We start from the raw sequence: 23,707 nt of genomic DNA on the forward strand, positions 1-23,707 counted from the left end.
TAATCTGAGCGTGCAAAGCATACCACTAGGAATTGAGGGCAGGCAACAAGGGAGAGGGTTTCTTTCAGGTCCTCCTTGTAGATTCCAGGGAGCAGCGAGCTGGCTGTTGTTGGGAGGAGAGGGTTCCCAACCCCTAGGTGGGTCCTGCCAATCTCCCAGAATTACAACTGATCTCCAGACTACATAGATTTGTTCCCCTGCAGAAAAGCTCTGACACCTGGAGATCGCCAGTTCTCCAGTCACCACCTGGAGACTAGCAACTCTAGACTGCACCCCCCCCAAAAAAAACTTTCACAGATTTCCCTACTTGGATCTGCCAACCCAGAGTAGACAGAACTTGGTTCAATTCAGGAGGTCAATTCAGATGCACTTTGGCAGGCATCAGCCCTAGGGTTGCCAATCCCCAGGTGGGGGCAGGGGATCCCCCGGTTTGGAGACCCTCCCCCCGCTTCAGGGTCATCAGAAAATGGGGGGAGGGGAGGGAAATGTCTGCTGGGAATTCTGTTATTCCCTATGGAGATTTATTCCCATACAAAATCATGGAGAATTGATCCACGGGTATCTGGGGCTCTGGGGGGGGGCTGTTTTGGGGGTTAGAGGCACCAAATTTTCAGTATAACATCTAGTGCCTCTCCCCAAAATACCCACCAAGTTTCAAAAAGATTGGACCAGGGGGTCCAATTCTATGAGTCCCAAAAGAAGGTGCCCCTATCCCTCATTATTTCCTATGGAAGGAAGGCATTGAAAAGGTGTGCCGTTGCTTTAAATGTGATGGCCAGAACTCCCTTTGGAGTTCAATTATGCTTGTCACAGCCTTGATCTTGGCTCCACCCCTAATGTCTCCACCCCCAAAGTCCCCAGATATTTCTTGAATTGGACTTGGCAACCCTAATCAGCCCTGCTGCGAAGTTTGAGATTCTGTAGAAATAATTTGAATACAAGGGCATTGAGAACCTTCTAAATGGAGGCACTGGGGTGCAATTTCATCACATAAGATGCTCCAGTTACAAAGTCTCAGCCCCTCTACTAGGGTTTCCAACCTCCAGGTGGTGGCTGGAGATGTCTCATTATAGCTGATTTCCAGGTGACAAGAGATCAGTTCACCTGGAGAAAATGGGCACTTTGGATGGTGCCCTCTGTGTGGCATTATACTCCACTGAAGTCCCTCCCCTCCCCTCCCCAAACCCCATCCTACTCAGACTCCACCCTCAAAATCTCCAGGTATTTCCCAACCCAGAGGTGGCAACTCCATTTGATCCCCATTGGCGTGTCTTGGGAAAGAACTGCAGCATTGAGAGAAGTCTTCTTTGTGTAACGTAGGGTTGCCAACCTCCAAGTGGGGTCTGGAGATCTCCCGCTATAACAACTGGCCTCAAGATTACAGAGAGCAGCTCCCCTGGAGCAAATGGCTGCTTTGGAGGGTGGACTGTATAGCAGGGTACCCTGCTGAGTCCTTCTCTCAAAATCCACGCTCCCCAGGCTCCACCTACAAAATCTCCAGGAATTTCCTAACCCAGAGAGGGCCACTCCTCCACAGAGATGAGCAATTCCCTCCTTTCTGGAGCTGGACATATGGTTTGGAGGTGCCTCATGCGCAGTACTGCAAATGTCTGAGTTACAGTGTAAGGCATAAACTATAAATCAGAGTAATTAGCACAAGACCATTCATAGGTGCATGACCAAACAGAAATCAGGGATGTGCCTGCTACGGAAGGTGGGATGCTATGGGGAGGGGGGTGGAACTAGAGGACAAAGCTCAAAGGTGTCTTGGTTGCTCTCAGAGCTGAGTTGGTCACTGGCAAATCATCTATGTGTTTTCATACAAGTTGTGATTTGAAGGGCTCAGCAAAGGGAATCTTTGTCTGATTGCTGTTAGTAGCTCCTGGAAGCCTGAAAGGGAGGAAAGATTTCAGGCCCCTTCCTGGCTCCTCCCTTCCCAAAGGAGGACCTAAGAATTCTTTTCCCACCATCAAAAAAGAGGCAAGCAATGCCAGTAGGATCTTCTTAGGGCTGCCAGTCTCCAGGTGAGGGCTGGAGATCTTTCAGAATTACAGCTGATCGCTAGACACAGATTGCTTACTTATTGCCAGCTTTAAGAGGGGACTGGATAAAAACATGGAGCATCATGGTCCATCAGTGGCTATTAGCCACAGTATGTATATATATGAGTGTGTGTGTGCACGTGTGTATATATATGTGTGTATATGTGTGTGTGTATACACGCACACATATATTGGCCACTGTGTGACACAGAGTGTTGGACTGGACGGGCCATTGGCCTGATCCAACATGACTTCTCTTATGTTCTTATTATTTAAGACATTTATTCCACTTCTCCTAGAGAAAATGGCTGCTTTGGAAGGTGGACTGTATGGCATTATATCCCAATGAGGTCTCTCGCCTCTTTAAAGTCCACCCTCCCAGGCTCCACCCTCAAATCTCCAGGTATATCCAAACCCAGAACTGGCAACTCTAGATTTCCTGCGTCCTACAGAGCATGGTGGCTCACGTAGTATTATGCCTAATACGGAACCAGGAAGCAGACTGTGCAGCTCACACCACAGCCACAAAATTATTGGAGCAAGCTGTTCTTCACAACCTAGTCCTATCTCCAGAAGCAGGCTAATAGTGCTTGTGCCCCACTGTACAGGGTTGTTTTCAGGACAGTAGCAATAATATATGTAAAACGTTTCAAGCCATATTAACGCAAAGTGTAAAAGCGATCAACAGTGGCATGCCCAACTGCCAATGTGACCTCGGCTGTCCTGTGCTCAATGGCAGTGTGGCAATAAATCCTGGGGCATTAGCACAATTAAACAGTGGAAAAGAAGCCAAGCTGGCTTCTAGCCTCTGGAACCAGCAAAACGTCAAGAAGGCCAACATCCTCAATACAAGACTGTCGTTTCATATACCCCTCCAGCAGCCTCATGGCTCCTGCAGCCCAAAGAAGGAAATTTGTTTCATTGACAAGAAATATTTTTTTGGGGAGGGATCAGATGTGCCAATGCCAAGCATTTAAATCCTGCTGGTCCTCTGAGCACAACCTGAATGGTCCCTTTGGCAGTCAGCTGGAGGAAAACAGCCTGGCTGACAAGTGCCCCAGGGCCTACAGGAGAGAATTACATCTCTGGCTTTTCCGTTTCAGCCTTTAAGGGATTATTCTACAGAAGCACAACTAGTTCTGGGTTCCCTGAAGAAGAATGGTACACAATGTGTAGTTGTTTAACCTTTGACACGACATCTGATGGGGGGAAGGGGGGCTTCTTAACCCTGGAGCAAGTAGGATGCAGAAGATTTAGAATGTCATGTGCGGAGGCCAGTAGGAGTAAAAGTAGTGGTGGTGGAGAATTACAAATGGCAAATTATACAAGCAGACAGGGTTCAGAAGCTTGTGACACACACATTTTCTCCTACAAATTGCAAAATGGCTGCCTGGATTGAGACTAGGGTTGCTGTGTCCTCCTTGGTCACCAGTAGGGACTGGGAGGAGGGTTGCCAAATCCAAGTTGGGAAACTCTTGGAGATTTGGAAATGGAGCCTGGGGAGGACAGGAATCTCAGAAGGGTACAAGAACATAGAGTCCACCCTCCAAAGCATTCATTTTCTCCAGGGGAACTGATCTCTGTAGTATGGGTTTTTCATAGTGAATTACTATAAACAATAAAATAAGCCCTAGTGTACCAAGTATGTCCACCAAAGAAGCACCCTGACCTGGATAGACCAGGCTAGCCCGATCTTATCAAATTTTGGAAGCCAAGCAGGGTCAGCCCTGATAAGTATTTGGATGGGAGACCTCCAAGGAATATCAGTGTCTCAGTGCAGAGGCAGGCAATGGCAAACCACCTTTGAACACCTCTTACTTTGAATGCTCTACCAGTTTGCCATAAGTCAGCTGCTACTTGACGGCAAAAAAGAAACATTCCAAACCAGAAATAGTTATTATGAGGTGCATAGAGTCATCTCAACAATTATTTTAATATGCATGGCTTTGCCATCCCCAGTTCATCACAAGAATAACTAAGAGGAGCCCTTTAAACCGTGCTTGAAACCTTGAAGTCTGCCTGCACCACTGAGGTGCCCTTTCAGTTGTCCAAGGTGATTGTGTTGGGGAAACTCAAGTTCACACCAAAACAGATAAAAGCAGGGTTCCTGAAGGAAGCATTTAAGAGCAATGGAGCAGGGCCATAACTATTTTTTCACACACTGTAACACAATTTCTGCACTTCTGTGAGCTGGAGCTAGGGATGCCAGCCTCCAAGTGGGACCTGGTGATCGCCCAGAATTATAGCTCACCTCCAGATTACAGAGGTCAGCTCCCCCTGGAGAAAATGGTTGCTTTGGAGGGTGTGGCACTGAACCCCACTGAGGTTCCTGTCCCTGTCCTCCCTGAATTCAATCCCAAAATCTCCAGGAGATTCCTACTCCCCATCCCCCACCAGTGGCCAAGGGGGACCTGGCAGCAACCCTAGCTGGAACATGTATTACAAAAGTCACAGCTAAATAGCTGGCAATATTGTCCATGTAATGTCCTGTGACCACCACAGCTAAAACTGCAGCAGTTACCATCAGGTTACTTTGGCACACTGCACAGATTACCCACCTGCAGGAAACACCACTACTCAGCACAGAATTTGAGGGAGCAGAAAGCACAACAAGAATGGAGAGGAAGCAGCTGGAAAAACGCTGCATACCAGGTGCTTATATAATGTGAGAAGTGGTACCACACATCACAGCCACATTATACAGAAACCTTTCCCTAATATTTTCAAGTGACACCATTTCTCAGGCTGAGCATCTTGCAGAAGTAACAGGCCTGCTGTTCTTTCACAATTCTTTATGCACCTACCATTTCTTAGGGCATGCCAGAGCATCCAAAGCTTTATTAGCCCAGTGTGGCTCAAGCTCACCAGGGCTTGGAAACTAAGTACGACTGACCAAGGTCAATACTTGGAAGAGAGATCACAAAGGAAGGCCAGGGCTGCTATATGGAGAAAAGCAATGGCTCATTGCATAACTGGAACACCTTGTGGAAGTGGTTGCTATGAGCCCATTGCAACTTCACAGCACATTCATTTAAAAAGGCAGCAACATTACAAGGCCTGCCTTAGATTGCGCAAGCAAGTTCTTGCCTGGACCAGTTCTATGAAGATTCAGCAAACTGAGGGACTCATATCTGCCCCCCGTCAAGAGCGAAGAACATCTTTCCATGATTTATTAGGCCACTTAATTTGAGCTCCTACTTCTTCATTCTAGATTAGTTTGCTCTGAATATCAACTACACATCCCAATGCAAAACTGAAAGCATTTTTCAAGTCACACAAATGTAACCTAAACTGCAGGTGCTGGTGGAACAGGGCGTAGCTACAGCCTGATCTGTCTATTAGGCTGAATGATCTGCCTATTAGGCAGCTGAGGTGGTAAATGGACTGTACCACTACAAACTGTAGTGAGGGAACTTGCTTTTCCCAATTCCCCAACCTTAATAATCCTCTGAAAATAAAAAACTTCTATGGCATACGAGGGGATAGGCTAGAGCCTTTTTCCTAGATGACCTGAGCTTTTGTTTTATTTACAGGAAAAAAATATTTAAAATGCAACACACAGCCCTTTTGTACTTTGAAGTGGTAGAGTCCATTTTGCCACCTCAGAATTCTACCATCTCATTCCGCTGCATGCATAGACGAAGCTTACATAATACAATCAGGCTGAATACACATTCCCTCTCTTCAGGGAGGTCCCTAAACTGTAGATTTATGAGGGAATTAGGATTCTTTCAGAGAATTCTCCACATCCTCACTAAAGCACCCTTCACAGAATTTGAGAGTAGAGGAAAAGACCCAGTTAAATTGGTATAAAACCTACCCAAAATCTTGACAGGACCTCAGTTGCCTGAGTTTGAATACACCCATTTTCTCCACCATGCAGCCTTCCCCTTCCCCACAGCCCATCAAGATCTGCCTCACCGAAACTCATTGACTGGCTTGGGTTTGGGCTTGTTCCATCTTCCCAGAAGGCTTTCTCTGACATTAATGTTGCTGCTGCTCACATCCAGGGATCTGGAAGAGTGCCCCGTCCTCCCATATGAGATGAATTCCTCTGACTCAGCTTTAGATAGCATAGATGATTTTGAAGGGGCAACCCTTGCACCTGAAATGTACTCACTAGAGACAGCTTTGGGGAGAGACATAGGTCTGTGGGATGAGCCAGTCCGATTCAGGCAGATATGGTCACTGGATTCAGCCTTTGGGAGGGTGTCCTTCAGTTCCACAGTGGCCAAAATGCTAGAGGTCAGTGGGTCCAAGGCGCAGAGTCCAGGCATAATGCCACGACTGGGAGACTGGCTAAGTTTCATGGTAGGTGATGCATTGGAATGGGAAGAGGAGCTCCCAGAGGCTGGAGAAAGTGGACGCAGTTCTACTGGAGATCGTAAACTTGGTGTGTTGAACATCTGGGCCCCACCAGAGCCCTCTGACTGAGCTCTGCTAGTATCCAGAGAGAGAGGCTGAATTTGCCTACCACCAGCCTCAAGCGTCGAGTGGCGAGACCCATCAGGTTGTGACCGAATGTGGGAAGAGTCAAAGAGGGTGTCGGGTCTAGTCCCACGAGGAACATTCCCTCCACTGTACACAGTATTGATAGAGCTGCTGGATCCTTCAGGCTGGTACCTAACAGTTCCATCTGTGCTGAGCTGGTTGGGGAACAACCCAGGTGAAACCAGTCCCACAATGCTGCCCCGGGGTGACACAGGCTGAGACCCAACAGGGGAAGACGGGCCTTGGTCCAGGTTGCCATGGTGACTTGGCTCCATCTTGGAAAAGGAAAACAGAGAAAGCTCATTAGACCAAGCAAGCCACAAACATCCTTCCTTCAAAAAAGACCTCCATGGCCTTTTGGTTGCACTAAAAAGGTAAAAGGTAAAGGTAGTCCCAAGCACCAGTTGTTTCCGACTCTGAGTGGGTGAGGGGGTGATGTCACATCATGATATTTTTACGGCAGACTTTTTATGGGGTGGTTTGCCATTGCCTTCCCCAGTCATCTAAACTTTCCCCCCAACAAGCTGGGTACTCATTTTACCAACCTCGGAAGGATAAAAGGATGAGTCAACCTTGAGCCATCTAACTGAATCCAGCTTCCACCGGGATCGAACTCAGGTCATGAGCAGAGCTTGGACTGCATTACTGCAACTTACCACTCTGCACCATGGGGCTAATCCTTAAATCCCCACAGGAAACAACCCCCCCAATCAAACAAGAGTTATATAACTTAAACAATGGCCCACTTGGAATCCTTTCTAGGTAGACCATTTGCCATCTCCCTTCCCTGGAAGTAGTCACCCTTCCTCAGGACAGCTACAGATATACCCAAAGGCCCAACTTCCTTGCTTCCTGCCCCCTTTAGGCACCACTGAAGGAGCAGCGTCACTTTGTGGTATTTCTTAGCACCCTAGAATGAGCTTACTCAAGGATGCAACAAACTGAGTTGCCACTTTGGATTTCCATAGTTTGAATGGTCAAGGGACAGAGAGAAAAGCCAGTAGTTTGTGTGTGCTCCTGTGGCTGGTGAAGGCCAACCAAAATAGCCCAGAGCTAGTGCAAAACACTTTGGCACCTCTCCCTTTCTAACTGGCACAAGACACAAGACAATTGGAAGTTCTGCAGTGCATGCCCCACTGAAATTAGTTATCATACTCTTTCACAGCTCTTGTTCACTGCAATGAGATCTGTACAAGAGGACTTCATGGCAGATTATGTGCCTGAACTCACTTGTGTTTTCACTCCATCACCATTAATGCTGCCCAAAATCTGATGCCTGAGTGGTGTGTGATTTGACCTTGAGGCATGGATGCTTCCAATTCAGAAACCACAAGAAGCCTTTTGTTAGAAGCTCACAAGTTGGTGGCTATCATAACATCTTCTGGCAATGAGTACTATGTGTTAATTGTGCATTTCACAAATTCCTCCCGTTTTGTCTGCTCTGTCATTCTCATTGAAAAGGGGAATTTGCTGGGACGTTCTGCCATCCTAAACAGAGTTACATCCTTCTAAATCCACAGAGATCCAGGTATAAGCCCACTTAGTATGGCACTACTAGACCCAATGGTGTTTTGGTAATTTTCTACTACCTAAAGGAAGGCTCCAGGTTGGTTTAATTCCTCCCCATGAATGTGTACCTTGGGATGGCCCAGGGAACTGATTTATTCAAAAGCTCCCATTTTCATAGAGAAGGAACTGCATCATGAATTTTAAAATATCTGTTCTGGTGGTTTCACAGCCCCTCCAAGAATGGTACCTGAAGCCATCCTGACCACTTCTTTTCTCTGCTTTTCTTGGACAGAGATGAGTCACTTTCCATGCCTCCATGCCCAGCTTCCCCTAGTAGCTGACAGCTGGCTTTCCATGCGCCGTCCAACAGCCATGGAACCTTGGAGCTGGTGAGTTCTCTCTCTTCTGAATGGGGGCTTCACCCATTCTCTTGGCAATAGCCAATGCCAGGGGCAGTAGGGGCAGAAGAGTCTGCAGGCTTCCCAGTATTTAACATAACCACTGCAAGAAAGCTGCTACCTGTCAAGTGCTACACAATCCCCATCAATGATCACAATCCCCATCAATGATGAACTCAAACAAGGTGTATTCATTAATAAGACATTCCAGTTCCAGTTCCAAGACAGAGTCTTGGTGAAACTGAGCCCCCAGGCTCAGGCATCCAGACATAGCCTTTGTCCAGACCTTTACAAGTTTAAACTCCAAGCACCTTTTTTTTCTACCAATGAAAGCATCCCCCCCACCCCCCATTAACAGTTCTGGCTGAAGCAGATTACTCTCAGAAGTGAAAGTCTATATGCAGCAGAAGCAGCTGACCTTCAATGGCTAGTCGTACCACATTCCCAGGGTGGAAAAATATTTGTGCACCGTTACAGACACAACACAGAGGATTAGCAAGCTAAGCAAAGCAAATTATCATGGTTACAACAGGCTGGACCAAACTGGATGTGCTCATGACAAGAAGCACTCTTGACACTACCTCCCTCTCCAAAAATGTCAGGGTCCCACACATGGGCCATCCTCAGGGTGCATTTAAAAGGTGCCTTCAGATAGGCATTGGTGTGGTCCAGTTAATAGCTCTTGGGACTGTGAACAAAACCAGGTGGTGGGCTCTGATTAAGCTCACATAGCAACCTTGGCTCACTTTCTCCCCTCCAGGCAAGTTTCCTATTTCTTAAAACAAGACTGGCAGCCCCCAAACTTGCAGGGTTGTCATATGGAATGATTCTTTTATGCAGGGCTTTTTTTGTAGCAGGAACTCCTTTGCATATTCGGCCACATACCCCTGATGTAGTCAATCCTCCAAGAGCTTACATGGCTACTTCAGGGGTTTATGGCCTAATATGCGAATGAGTTCCTGCTACAAGAAAAAGCCCTGCTTTTATAGTCTGTGCATTCAGCATTAGGGATGGGCATGAACCAGCTCACAAACTAAAGTTTGTGATGAATTTTCACTGGTTCATGGTTCACAAAGTGAAGTTCATGCAGGTCAACTGTCATGAACTTTCAAGCAGTTTGTGGTGATTTGGGTGGTCAGTGAATGGGTACATTTCCAGACAGACTGTCTCTGCTCAATGTAAACATTTACCAAATTTCAAAGCAACATAGGCCAGGTGGAACTTGAAGAGCATGTAGATGTGCATGGTGGAGGAAGGTACTTTTTGGGAAAATGACAGGTGGTCATTTCCTCCAGAAAGCACTTTCCTGGAGACACCTTCTTTGGGTGGCTGTAATTTGGACCCTGTAAATCCAATCCTCACCAAACCTGGAAGTCAGGTAGACGAGAATAAGTTGGAGCTCGCTTGAGAGTCTGGTGTCTCCAGCATGCAGAGTGGGGCATTCTACCACCTAATGATCCTCACAAACCTAAGTTTGCCTGCTAAAAGTTTGTGACAGTTCAAAGTTCACAAATCAAGTACACCATGAACCAAGCCGCATGTTCCCAGTTGATGCCCATCCCTACCCAGCATTTTTACTGGAAAATACACAATGTAGTACAGAATATGCCTGACAACCGCACAACAGATGGTTAAACTCATACCACAGACTTCTTTTATTGCAGAATAAATGCCACCCCCTGGTTTTACTCCTACATGTTCTTTTTTTTAATCTGTGCATTAAACGAAATCTTATCTTCTTACAAGAGCATAGTTGCCTGGATTGCTTAGATCCAAGGAGTGGAAAGTTCAAGGATATTAACAGCTAATGCTATCTCAGCATGCCATAATATGCTATGTACCCTATGGAAAACCTAGTTCCTTCACTGGGGAAGACATCCATACCAGGACAAATGGACCACACACCTCCACCACAAGAAAGGCTGGCTCAAGATAACTTTGTGGAAAAACCTTTGACTAACAGGGATGAGGGGGGACAACTGAAAGGTCTCTGCAGGTATTGTTCTACAGGCTTCATTTCAACAAGACATTGCCAGTAGATTGTGCCTCATAATAGACTAGGAATCAGACCAGTCTGCTGAAGAAATACATAAACTGCTGAAGAATCTTATAAACTGCCCCAAAGTCAGAGAGGTAAAAATATGACAAACTACTAAAGTGATTCTATCTTTCATTCAAGTTATTTTGCCAAGGTAAGAGTTTATAGTGGGGTGGCTCAGGGACACCCATTCAGCAGCTTTCCACACTAAATCTAGAGAGACAGCATCTAGAGCACTGAACTCTAATCTGGAGAACTGAGTTTGATTCCCCACTCCTCCACATACAGCCTACTGGGTCACGTTGGGCCAGTCACAGCTCTCTCAGAGCTCTCTCAGCCCCACCTACCTCACAAAGTGCTTGCTGTGGGGAGAGGAAGGGAAGGCAGTTATAAGCTGCTTTGAGACTCCTTAAGGTAGAGAGAAGTGGGGTATAAAAAAAACAACTCTTCTTCTATTAAGTAAAGTTCTCTTTAAAAGGACTCAGATATTTTTCCTTGCTGTCCTTTACACAGATACAGCAGATGACTTTTTAATAGGAAGGTATGGGGGCTTCAGCCTGCATGATGTTGCGATGAAGGTGCCACACTAATATGAGACCCAAATTCAAGTCCCCACACTGCCTCAAAGCTTACTGGTTGACCTAGGGCCAGTCACTGTCTCCCCCAGCCTACCTCACAGGGTTGTTGTGATGGGAGAATAGAGGAGGAAAAAACAACATACTTTGAGCCCCTTGAAGAAAGGACAGGACAGAAATGTAATAAATCATAGAATCATAGAGTTGGAAGGGACCACCAGAGTCATCTAGTCCAACCTCATAATGTAATAAAGTGTAATAAAACATAGCCTTCTTAGAAGAGGTAGTTACTGAACTAAAGTTCTCACGATAGGTAATTGTGTCTGCACAGGACAAAGGAAACATCTCTACATGTGCTCTGAAGAACTCCCTTGCAGATCACTATTTTTCCTTATCCCAAAAGCTGCCACTGAACTCAGGTGTTGGGCTCAAAAGTCATGCACTGCCACAGCATATAGCAGCCTCCCCAGCTTCCTTCTGTGGTATGAGTTCCCAAGAAGAGAAAAGGATCCAGCTCTGTACCAGTCACATGACAACCCTTTCAAAACCTGTGTGCAGATGTTCTGGCTATCCCTCCCACTTCTGCAGTGGTCAACAGCACCCATTCTGTTCCTTCCCCCATGAAAGCCCCTAAAGGGACATTTTCAATACTGCATTTGTTCATCCAAGAACTATTAGCCCTTCCCCAGGCATACATCCTTTAAATGCATCCCCAAGGTTCCCTGCTCTTCAGTCCCTTCAGGAGAAGTCTTCTCAATAAGGCACAATATTAGGCTTGTATGCAAAAGCAACCTTAGCCTCACCTCTCACTTTCCTCATCTGTTCAAGGCATGTCCAAATGGAGAGACAGCAGACACCATTTTCCCTCCCCAGTCCCCCTTTTTCAGCTCTTCTCTGTGTCCTTCATTTCCCCTCTTTTTCACAGAATGCCAGTGTAGAAAGAGAACACCGGCATTCTGGCAACAACAAATGAGAGGACGTTCCCTTAGGGGACCTCTTTTCCCTGCACCCCTGTTCAGCCCGACCTTCTGGCCAGGTAGACGTTCACCTTGGCCTGATGGCTGCTTTGCATCCTTCCGAAGAGGCGGGACAGTGGCATGGAGCCTGCAACGGGCTGCCTTTGCCACCAGCAGGCAGGGGGAGGTGTTGGCTCAACAGCGCCAGCTGCAACTTGAGAAACAGTCCACAGCCTTCGCTGCAGCCCAAATGGCGCTACCAGGGGTAGGAAGGAGGATGTGGAGGGAGAAGGGCAATGCAAGGATCATGGGGAAGAGAAGGAGGAGGCAGAATGGAGAGGAAACAGTGCATGCAAGAGCAAGCTGCTTGTCTGGCAACTGTCTGGGGAGAAGAGAAACCCTCTCAGAATACCTACATGAAATCACTTCTCGGTCTCTCTTTCTTAAAAGCCTCCCTTACAACGTGCCATGCCTGTAATGCTAATTCCTTAGACATCACGGCAGCTGAGACACAACATGTCACTTTCAATGAGTGCCCAGCCATCCTGAGATCCCTGCCTCACAGTCTCCACACACACACCTTTCTAGTTTGAGAGTCAATGTGGCATAGTGGTTAGGGAACTGGACTTGGGTCTGGGAGACCCAGGTTCGAATCCCCATTCTGCTATGGAAGTTTGCTGGGAGGCCTTGGATCAGTTGGAAACTTTCAGCTTAACCTACCTCACAGGGTTGTTGCAATAAAACAGAAGAGAAGGGAATGCTGTAAGCAGGACCGGACAAACATGTTTTTTGAGGGGGGGCAAAATTAAAAAACTATGCCCCTTTATGGGCCATTCTCTCTTATGGTCCCAGAGAATGCAATGGACTCCATACCCAATTTGGCACCCCCCTCTGCCCCCCCCCCCCGTAAGTCTCTTTGGATCCCCATAGAGGAGAAAGACAGGGTGCAAATGAAGTCAATGAATAAACAAAATGGAAGAGGGGAGAATCACGTTGCAAACCAATTTGGGTTTCTATTCCAGAAAAGAGCAGAGTATAAATACTTTAATTAATAATTCCAAGCCCTTCTGAAGAGCTTCATGTATACCGATGGCACTACTTAAAACTATTATTACTACCCACAACAAGCAGAGACAGCACTGGAAATAATCACTGAACAGAAGAGGGAGGGAGGGGATGCCCTCGGGACAATTCTGCCCCATCAGAAAGGCCTAGGGGCATCCTGGGCCAAGAGAGAGAACTCAGCACTTCCCCAAAGGAACGCCAGAGCTGACTCCCCCCCCCCCATCCTGCCCCGAAGAAGCAGGCATTTGGGAAACCCATCCAGAAAAGGGGTTCAACCGCGGCCCCCAGCCTCCCTGGGCTGTCACAAGAACGACCGTCAGCCTGCCTGTCCCACCCCGGCTTCACCTGCTGCGATTCCGGAGCTCTCCCTGTCGGTGGCTCGGCAAAGGGGACTCGCTTCCCCAAGAAGGGGTGGGAGGGCGTGGAATGTGCGGCTTCTGAGCAACACCTCCCCTATGCGGCTACACAGCCGCCGACATGCAGACACGCACAGACCGGGGAGCAGGGATGCATGCAAGTGCTCAGGTCCCCCGTGCCCCGGCCACAGCACCCCAGCCACGCACCCGCCGCTCTCTACCCTCCAGGCAGGGGCAGGCTGTGCCCATTCACCTGGCACGGGCAGGTGAGAGAGGCAGCTGCCAGGAGCCCTAGAGGAGGAAGCGCCCTCTCTGACCGGCGGGCATCCCCCCCCCCCATGCCACCCCCGGGCTGCCCAGGAGAAAGCCCAGCCCGGTCACCTCCCTTGGGAGAAGCCGGGAGAGTGGGAGGTCCTGCCCCGCCGCCTTCTCCTTCAGAGGGGTAGCATCGGGCGGGCGGCGTCCCTCCCCGGGCACCGCCCCCTGCCCTTCACGGTGCCCACCTGCAAGGAGGGAGGGAGGGCAGCTCGTCGTTACCTTGTGGCGGCTGCCCGGCTCCCCGGCCTGAGAGGCTGCTCTGGCCCTGGGCAGCCCCTGCCTGCGGCGGCTGCTGGGCGGCGGTGGCGGTGGCGCGGGCTCCATCCTTCCTTCCTCGCTGGCTTCCCTGGCCGAGGACGCCGAGGCGAGCCCCCGCCCGCAGCCCGGAGGAGCCGTGACGTCAGGGGCCCTGCAACCTGCCGGAGGATTTAAAGGCGCAGCAGCCGGCCCGGCCCCACGTGGCCCCGCGAGGGCCTGGGCGCCACGTGCAGGGGGAGGAAGGGGGGCGGGATTCACCTGAGCAGCTCGGCGGGTGGCTTTGTTTTATGTGTTTTGAAAGAGGCAAATGTGGAGTTCTCAAGGGCGACCGCGACTGGGTGGGCGATGCCGGCGCCTGGGAAATTGCCGAGCCCCAAGAAGAAGATGAGTGACAGAGATGGGGGGGTGGGGCTTCACAAGTACCGGGAACAGTATTGATTATGCAAAAACGGAATCAATGAGGCCTAAACCTCCTCCCAAGCTGAGCTTTGCATGTGGTCAGATTCCCACACGGGAGGGGAGTGGGTTTTAAAAAAAACGCCCTGTAGTGCGGAGTCTGCTGCCTAGTCGGGTGACAGAAGCCACCAAAGGAGGAGCGGGCTACTGTCCCTTTAAGAGGGAGCTGCTTGGTCGAGCTATTGCGGGCAGGTATGAAACCTGAAGCGAGAGAAACCCTTGCCAAAGCTCTCGCTTCTATTCTTTCTGGAGATACTGGAAATGCGTTTTTTCTCCCCCAGTGGGGGACCCAAAGTCACTTTGGCAAAGTGGCGTACAACATCCTCCCTTCCATTTTATCCTCACAACCGCACTGTCATAGTTTACACGGAGCGAGAAGAGGATTGTCCCAAGGTCACCGAGCTTCCTTCCTTGGCAGAGGAGAAAGGAATGAACTCTGGGCCTCCCGGACTCCTTTGGCCTCTAACAACGCTCCGGCTTCTGCCAAAGCGTATAATGGCGGTGTGACCTACACTGCAGGGCTGGTCAGGTCAGGCTCAGCACACCCAGTTTAATTTGATACAAGATATATTTGCATATGTTAAAGACAGACTTGGGAGGCGCAAGGGGAATGAGAACAAAGATTAAGAGTTACTGACTTCTTTAAAAAAAATTCCAGAAGAGTTGTTTTTAAAATGCTGGCGGTGAAACTTTCCTGGAGCCTGTGCAGAATCCGTGCATTGTTTCCCTGCCTTCTAAACAAACAAGGCCGTTGTGAGGATAAAACAGGACAATCCCTTTGCATGCAGCACCGACCGTCTTAGAAGAGGGGAAAGGAAGACATTCCTACATTGGCTCCCAAAGAATGCCACTTTATCCCAAGTAGTGGGGGAGCTGCCGCAAGAAAACCCTGTCTGGAATCCTGCACCCCACAACTTTGCTGATTCCCATGACTCTCTCTCTCTGCCTTCCTCCTTTCTTATTCACACTCCAAATTAGGTCACTGTTCGGAAACAGGGGGGGGGGGGATCCTGCCCGTTGTTTCGGCTCCTCCTGAGCACAGCATTCTCCGTCCAGTTCTTCCCCACACCCATACTCACCCAGCCTGTGTTGCCACTGCCAGTGCCCTTCCCAGGTCAGGCTCAGCACACCCAGTTTAATTTGCTTCCCTGGGAAGCAAGTGTATGCAAAACAGGCAGGTGAACTTTCCTGTTATCTTTCTTTTCCCTGTCCTCAAGCATTAAATTTCCAAGCTGCATTACCCTTCCTTCAAATCTCCCAATTGCTCACCTTCACTGCAAACCACAGGTATTTTTCTGCCTGTAGGTTTTCCTTGCGATTGCCCTGAATCACAACTTTTGTAAGTTTATGTCTGTGTAAGAAGATATTCTTTTCTAGTGTCTGCTTTGCAAAAGAGTCCTGGAGCTGACAAGATTTGAGAATGAAGATAAAATAGGAATACCTCATCTGGAGTGCCTTGGACCAAGAACTATGCAGTTCAGCATTCTGCTTCAGAAAGCTTTCTATCAAATGATCCTATAAACTCTCTTCAGAAGGCTGGGAAGTTACTGAATATCCATAGATCTGGGACTTCAGCTACTGCCTCTGAACATGGAGATGCTACCCAGTTATGGCTGCTAACAGACTCACAAGCAGAGTCATCAAAGTCACCTTATCACATTGTGATCAGCATATGAAAGAACAGCAACAGTGAAACCAAATTCCAATTCCTTCTGCACCTGCTTTTTAAAAAAAAAAAATCCCAGCACACATCCATCATCTTTGGGCCCAAAGCCTGACAGAAAACCCAACCGCACCCACCAGTGCCTGTTCAATAGACAGCTTACCTGTTTTTGCACCGTGCTCACACGGCAGCAATTTGCAGGTGATAACATTTATCTCCACACCAAGAAAAGCTCCACCTGATACTTTTTGCAGGGGCTGCTTCACAAGTAGGCCAATGTAGGCTGGGGTGGAGAGGTCTGTGCTGTGCAAAACAAGCCAGAGTGCACACATATTGTGCCCTCCCAACACAAACACACAAGACAACTACCCAGTTGTATCAGTTCCGGAAGTGTCCTAAATATTGTTGCTGAAACCGGAGCTTATCTGCACCTGTTTAGCTAGTTATAATGCCTGCCTGCCTTGGGAAATACAATGCCAGAGGTGAAGTGAGATGGCAGGCAGGGAGACAGAGAGATCTGACCTGCACAGTCCAATCAGCAGAGAAGCTCTCCGCTCCTGCACTGAAGTGCAATGGAAGCCGCTTAAGAGGCCAGTGGGCTGCCATGTCTCTCCGCAGCCTGGATCCCAAGTAAATCTCATATATGGGGGCTGTGCCATTTCTGTTAGCCAATTCCATACAACAAGCACAAGATAAGGATTTTTACCATTATATAATATGTCTCATGCTGTTTTTACTGTATTCCTTAGATCAGCCCTGTAAGGCAGGCTAGTATTGCTGGGAATGGGGAGCTGAGAGAATGTGGCTCACCCAAGCAGTTCATGGCAAATAATTTGACCCAGGCTTTCTACTATCACAGCTCATAATAACCTTAGCCACTGTGCTTTATACAAGCACCTCATACCTGACTAAAGGTGAGTATCTGTGGTCCAGACATCTCTCAGTCCCAACATCACAGTCTGAAGTTGCCACTTCTTTAATCAGCCCCTGCTGCTGTTTTTGTTCTGCAGAAATTAACAGGCAATAAAGAATCATTCTCTCCAAGCTATGAAAAGCTTTTCCTGCGATCACTGGCAATTTAAAATGCTGGGAAAGATACAGCAGCAGGGACAACTTGACAAGCAAGTGAACGTAGGCTGGAGTGGAGATGTCTGGACTGTACAAAGCAAAAGAGAAACGAAGGCAAGCATATGGTGCCAGAAAAAAAAACCTACTCTCCTTTGATGCAAAAAAGGCTGATGACATATCTGTGTCATTCATTTAAATTTGCTTCAGAGTTGTTTTTTTTATCCCAGGGAACGCTGGGAACTATAGTGCTGTGAGGGAATTTCCAGATTAGAAACCTTAGCCTCGCCAAACAACATTTCCCAGAATCCCTTTGAAGGGGCGTCATGGCAGTCTGGCATAGAACAGATATAGGTTGCATTCTAGCTGTGCTTTCCCATATGTGCAAATGAGTGATCCGGGATTATCTGGGGGATATTACTTATGAATAAGAGTATGATTTTGCATTTATATATACTGGCCACCTGATAGAAGCTCCATAGAGTGGTAGTTTATCTATTAAGATTTGCAGGGTGTGCTATGAAGACAGCCCTGAGACAGCTCCTGTTCCTCTTGTTTAAACATCCAGTCCCTGATCTCCCCAGACTCCAGCTGCAAAACACTAGGAGTTTCCCACCCTGGATCTGGCAAGCCCACCCTCCCATCCCCCACCAGTGGCCAGGGAGGACCTGGCAACTCTAGTCCAGAGGCTGAGTAAGTAGGTTTACTTACTTAGCTATTGCACCAGCCTCCAACAAGTCAAAGCCCTGTTCCTGAGTAGACTGTATTGAACTTTGGAACATTAAGATTTTTGCATGACCAGGCCCACCCCCAAAGGAGCATGCACCAATCCCCAGCTTGTCAGACGCCATTAAGAGGTTTGTAGAACAAGTTTAGAGTCCAGCGTTACCTTGAAGACTAACATCGTTTTATTTAAGGTATGAGCTTTTGTAGGTCTTAGTTATATATTTGTCAAAATTTGTTGTTTACTGCTTTTTATAAAATAAAAAATTTTAAGTTTAAAAAAAAAAAAGGCACGGTGCCACTGGACTCTTTGTTCTGCTGCTTCAGACCAATACAGCTACCCACCTGGTGCTAAGAGGTCAGACATTGATGGCAATTTCCGCCCTCTGGTGGAGTAGGGTGACATTGCAAGTGCATGCCTGAGGTAACAGACGGTAAAACAGACTGTGCCGTCATTCATGCCCAGCTTGCAGTATGCATGCAGGCGACAGAACAAAGTGTGGCAGAGTCCTAGCTGGTAGTGTGGATTGTAGCAGTTCAGGCTGCAGGTTAAGGATTCCCATTTTTAAAATTCTTCCCCATGTAAATAATTTCTGCAAATTAAAAGGCATATTTAAAAAGCATATTAAGGTTATTCCTTCTTTTAAAAATCATTAAAACCAGGGCTTTTTTTGAGCAGGAACATACAGGAACAGTTCCAGCTGGCTTGGCATCAGGGTGTGTGGCCTTATATGCAAAGGAGCTTCTGCTGGGCTTTTTCTACAAAAAAGGCCCTGATAAAAACTATTTAGAACCTTCAGGGCTGCTGAGAGGTAGTAAAAAGATGTTCCGCCCTCCACCCTTTGCATGCATGGCAATGGAACAGTAATCTGTTTTTAGTGGTTATTCATGTGGAACAGTATTTGGAATGCCCAGGTCAGGCACTGGGTTGTTAATCATTATTGTATATCCAGGTGGGCAGGGGCAGCTGTGTTGGTCTAAAGCCACAGAACAAATAAGAACATAAGAGAAGCCATGTTGGATCAGGCCAATGGCCCATCCAGTCCAACACTCTGTATCACACAGTGGCCAAAAATTTATATATATATACACACACACACTGTGGCTAATAGCCACTGATGGACCTCTGCTCCATATTTTTATCTAACCCCTTCTTGAAGCTGGCTATGCTTGTAGCCGCCACCACCTCCTGTGGCAGTGAATTCCACATGTTAATCACCCTTTGGGTGAAGAAGTACCTCCTTTTATCCGTTCTAACCCGACTGCTCAGCAATTTCATTGAATGCCCACGAGTTCTTGTATTGTGAGAAAGGGAGAAAAGTACTTCTTTTTCTACCTTCTCCATCCCATGCATAATCTTGTCAACCTCTATCATGTCACCCTGCAGTCGACGTTTCTCCAAGCTAAAGAGCCCCAAGCATTTTAACCTTTCTTCATAGGGAAAGTGTTCCAAACCTGTAATCATTCTAGTTGCCCTTTTCTGCACTTTTTCCAATGCTATAATATCCTTTTTGAGGTGCAGTGACCAGAATTGCACACAGTATTCCAAATGAGACCGCACCATCGATTTATACAGGGGCATTATTATACTGGCTGATTTGTTTTCAATTCCCTTCCTAATAATACCCAGCATGGTGTTGGCCTTTTTTATTGCAATCACACACTGTCTTGACATTTTCAGTGAGTTATCTACCACGACCCCAAGATCTTTCTCTTGGTCAGTCTCTGCCAGTTCACACCCCATCAACTTATATTTGCAGCTGGGATTCTGTGGCCAAGTGCAAAGTAATGCACATTGGGGCCAAGAATCCCAGTGTTGAGTCCAGTGGCACCTTTAAAACCAACAAAAGTTTATTCAAGGTATGAGTTTTTGTGTGCATTTGAGGAAGTGTACCTGCACATGAAAGCTCTTACCTTGAATAAACTTTTGTTTTACTTGAATAAACATTGGTGCCACTGGACTCCTACCTTTATTCTGTGATGAGTTGTGCCAGCCATAAATGGACAGATAGACAGATAGGTGAATTCTATTATTCTTTTATTACAACAGGTTAATGGGAACAGAACATCAGAAGATTATTTGTTTAATTACAATATTTGATTTGGGTCAGGGTGATATGGGGAGAGGGCAGATGGAATCTTTGTCTTGGGGACCCAGCTTGGTTCTCAGCAGCTCTGAGTACATTTTTATGCCACTCTTCCTCCAGGCCATCAGGGCTTCCAACTGGCCTGGAGGGGAAATATCCTGCCCCTCTAACAGAGGCTTAATAGGATGTTATTTACCTTCATATCATGAAATTTCAGCTGCCCATTTCCATACATTATAACTCCATAATAGGGACAGGGCATTTCCCCCCTCCTGGTCAGCGGGCAACCTTAGGCAGGATACATTGTTCTGTGCTTCTTCATTTTATCCTCACAGTAACGACCCTGTGAAATAATTAAAGCTGAGAGAGAATAATTATCCACAGGTCAGCCAGTTTGCTTGATGGCATCATGAGGATTTGCATTTGGGCATTTGGTTAACTCTCACCCCATTACACCATCCATGCTGACTTTGATCTTTCTGTTAGTAGGTGGAAGGTGCCTTTAAATTTGAGGTGTATTCAGGAATATGATCCTCCCCTCCCCCTCACACTATGGAGCAGCACAGTCCATGCTGCAACCCCATAGATGAGACCTCATTAACCCATGTGCAAATCTTCAGGCTTCCCAGAATCCCTCTCCAGGCAGGAACAAGAAGGATTAAGACCCAGATCGCATGGCCACAAAAACATGTAGTACAGCCCTCTTAGTGTTGTGGCACTTGAGAGTAGCATGTTTAAATACTGTCTCACGTTTTCCCTGCACACCTAACAGAAAGCTTAGCTAGAATCCAACTCCTATCTTTCTGTGAGCAGAGAACAATTGATGCTGGAGAAACACACCCATCAGCCCACAGACCTTCACTTTCTGATACTGCTCAGTGCCAGAAAGTTGCCCTTTGAACCCAGGAGGCCAGAGATGATACCTGCCGCTGAAGGGGTCATATTCTTTCCATGGGTATGTGCTGGACAATAAAATCACACTTTGTACTGCATGTTATCTGCACTAGTTGCACGGTTGTAAAAAGAGCTCTTGGAAGTTAAAAAAATAAATTAACCATCATTATATGATTGCATGGGAATACAATGATTCCAAATTATATATTCTGGAATCAAAGAATGTGATAACTCACTCCAGAGGAAGGGCCACGGCTTAGTGACAGAGCAATTGTTTTGCATGCAGAAGGTCCAAGATGAACCCCTGGCATTTCCAGCTGAAAGGAATAAACAAGTGTTTCAGGAGAAGACGGCTTTCTACCTGGAAAGCTGCTGCCAAATAAACATTATCAGACTAGATAGGTCCAAGCAGTTTCAGATGCTTGTAGTGCATGAACCTCAGGGCTCCTGACCTGGGGCTGAGGCTGCTATCAAAAGGTTTCCATCTTTGGTTCGCTAAAGGACTGCATGTAATGGACGGCTTCTTTATTGCATATCCATAAATCAGAGGACTCCCCTCCACCTTTGCCCTCTGGTTTTTTGCACCAGTCATTCTTCTGGATCATCCTTGACTGGTTTATTACAAAACCCCAGGAGCCTTTGTAGGAATGATCAATGCCCATCATCTTGTCAGAGCCATTTTGCTTTGCTTTTTGGTTTTTCTTGGAATTGTATGTGCATTCTGCAAAAATACTTGAGGGTTGTTTGGGGGCTGGCAGCGTCCAGCTTGTTTGTACTACAAGTTACACAACCCCTCAAGGAGAGAGTAACTTTAGCAGTCCAAGGAGTAGGAACAATCCTAGCAAAGTTAACGATCACAACAAGCTGTTTGCAGGTGGGCAGTCATGTTAATCTGAAGCAACAGAACAAAGTTGGAGTCCAGTGGCACCTTTAAGTCTAACAAAGTTTTATTCAAGGTATAAAGCTTTTGTGTGCACGCACACTTTCTCAGACAATGGCATGGAATGCAATGAACTGTCCTATGTTATATAGAGTGGGCAGTGGCTTAGTATGCAAAAGAGTGAAAATGTTTTAAACAGATTAAAAGAACAAGTTGTTTCCCACAACAAGCTATTATTAGACATCCTTCCTCCTTCCAGTTCAGAGCAGTGCACGTGTTCAAGGTGGTGTAGCATAGTGGTCAGAGTCTCAGAACAGGACCTGGGATGACCAGGTTTGAATCTCCTACTCTGACCTGGAAGCTCAGCAGGTGACTTTGGGTGTCCCTATTGCTTAACCTCTCAAGGTTTTTTTGCAAAGATTATCAGGAGGGCGTGGCGATCAATATTCCCTCTAAACTGCAGAGTCTTGTGAGCAAAAATTCTACTTTGTGAGTTTCTGGCATTAAAGTTGTGAGCTACCACATAAATTATTGTGCTCTGGGGCCATTTTTCCTGAACTAAGACAAAAATATGTGAGCGGAGGCTAAAAATCTGTGAACTAACTCAAACTAACTCAGCTTAGAGGGAACACTGATGATGATGTGAAAAGATGCTTTGGGTCCCCAGTCAGTGAGAAACATGGGATATATATATATATATATTTTAAAAACCCAAGCATGTAAATAAGGCAGGTTTTACAAAATTGCAATCAAGCCGGCTGACTTGTGTGACCATGTAGGGGTTTCAAGGCAAGAGGCATTTCAGAGGTGGTTTGCCATTGCCTGCCTTCGCATCATGACCCTGGAATTCCTTGGAGGTCTCCCATCCAAATGCTAACCCTGCTTAGCTTCTGATGAGATCAGGCTAGTCTGGAATACCCTAGTTAAACAAGTTACAAACAGCAAAAAAAAAGGGAGTTTCAAAGTGGTGCAGGAATTTAAATATAGCACCTCTTGCTTGTGTTTGAAGTAGTACAAGGTGAGGTCAAGAAAAGCTTTTCTATTGGATCCTGCCAACTGTATAAAACAACCATTATGGTGTACTCTCATATAGTGCAAGACTTTAAACATTCCAGCTCACTGGGACTTAACCAGAAGATAAAGCCCGCACAGTCACCCACCCTCCTGCTTGTAGATTTGCAGAGTCCTTTCACAATGTGCAGGAATGAACGGTGACTCAGAGGGGAAAGCGCCCCCTGTTGAGACACCCTCGCACGACACTGCTTGACAGGGCACGTTCAGCGGGCCCTGCATCTCCATCTGACTCACGACTCTCTTCCCGCTTTTAAATTTACCCACAATTGCTGTGACTCATTCATTCGCTGTTGAAAAGCCAGGAGTCCTTTAGTGTTTATTATTATCTACGTTGTTATTATTAGAAGTTTAGCGTTCTTCCTTGATGAAGGCCAACCATGTCATTATTCTTGACACAGCAACATGAGCGCCAACTGGCCAACTTCGGGTTTCAAGAGCTGTGGCCCACTTAGAAGGCTCATGGAGGAAACCAGCAGAGGTGGAACGTGAGAAGAATCAGAAGAGGATGGGATGGAGCTGGGGGGGGGGAGCGTGTAAGGGAACAGGGGCTGGCAAGCCAAGAGAAGAACCTGGAGGGTTGGGGTGGAGACCAATGTGATACTGACGGAGCACCCAGCAAAATACTGCAGATAAGGGTAGGAGCTTGACAGAACACCCCAGCTATTGTTTCTGCCCCATAAACGTAGTTATTGAATAATAATCAAACTGAGTTACACTGGACATTCAAAAGTGCACCCCTTTGTCTTTGAGCCTAAAAACAGCTGGGAGGTTCAATTTGGAGGACTGGAACTGCTGAGCACAGGAGAAGTCAACTCCCCTGTTTTCCTGATCTAAATGTCCCCCCTCCCAGCTGCAATCA

At 47.1% G+C, this 23,707-nt stretch overlaps 1 protein-coding gene across 2 annotated transcripts in view; it reads right to left on the reverse strand.

The window, feature by feature from the left end:
• The window catches only part of INPP5J (inositol polyphosphate-5-phosphatase J), a 59,312-nt gene extending 42,667 nt beyond the window's left edge, over nucleotides 1-16,645 (reverse strand). The window contains exons 1-2 of one of the 2 annotated variants that reach the window (XM_060249226.1): nucleotides 16,289-16,645; nucleotides 5,964-6,808 (exon numbers count right to left, since the gene is read on the reverse strand). In XM_060249226.1, the coding sequence (XP_060105209.1) occupies nucleotides 5,964-6,808; nucleotides 16,289-16,336 (893 nt within the window). In that variant the 5' untranslated portion in view covers nucleotides 16,337-16,645. Of the gene's footprint in view, nucleotides 1-5,963; nucleotides 6,809-13,967; nucleotides 14,117-16,288 lie in introns of those variants that run through there. The other variant, XM_060249225.1, reaches the window with a different exon arrangement.
• Nucleotides 16,646-23,707: the final 7,062 nt, after the last annotated feature.

Source organism: Heteronotia binoei, chromosome 11, assembly GCF_032191835.1.
Source record: "Heteronotia binoei isolate CCM8104 ecotype False Entrance Well chromosome 11, APGP_CSIRO_Hbin_v1, whole genome shotgun sequence".
Taxonomy (NCBI): domain Eukaryota; kingdom Metazoa; phylum Chordata; class Lepidosauria; order Squamata; family Gekkonidae; genus Heteronotia; species Heteronotia binoei.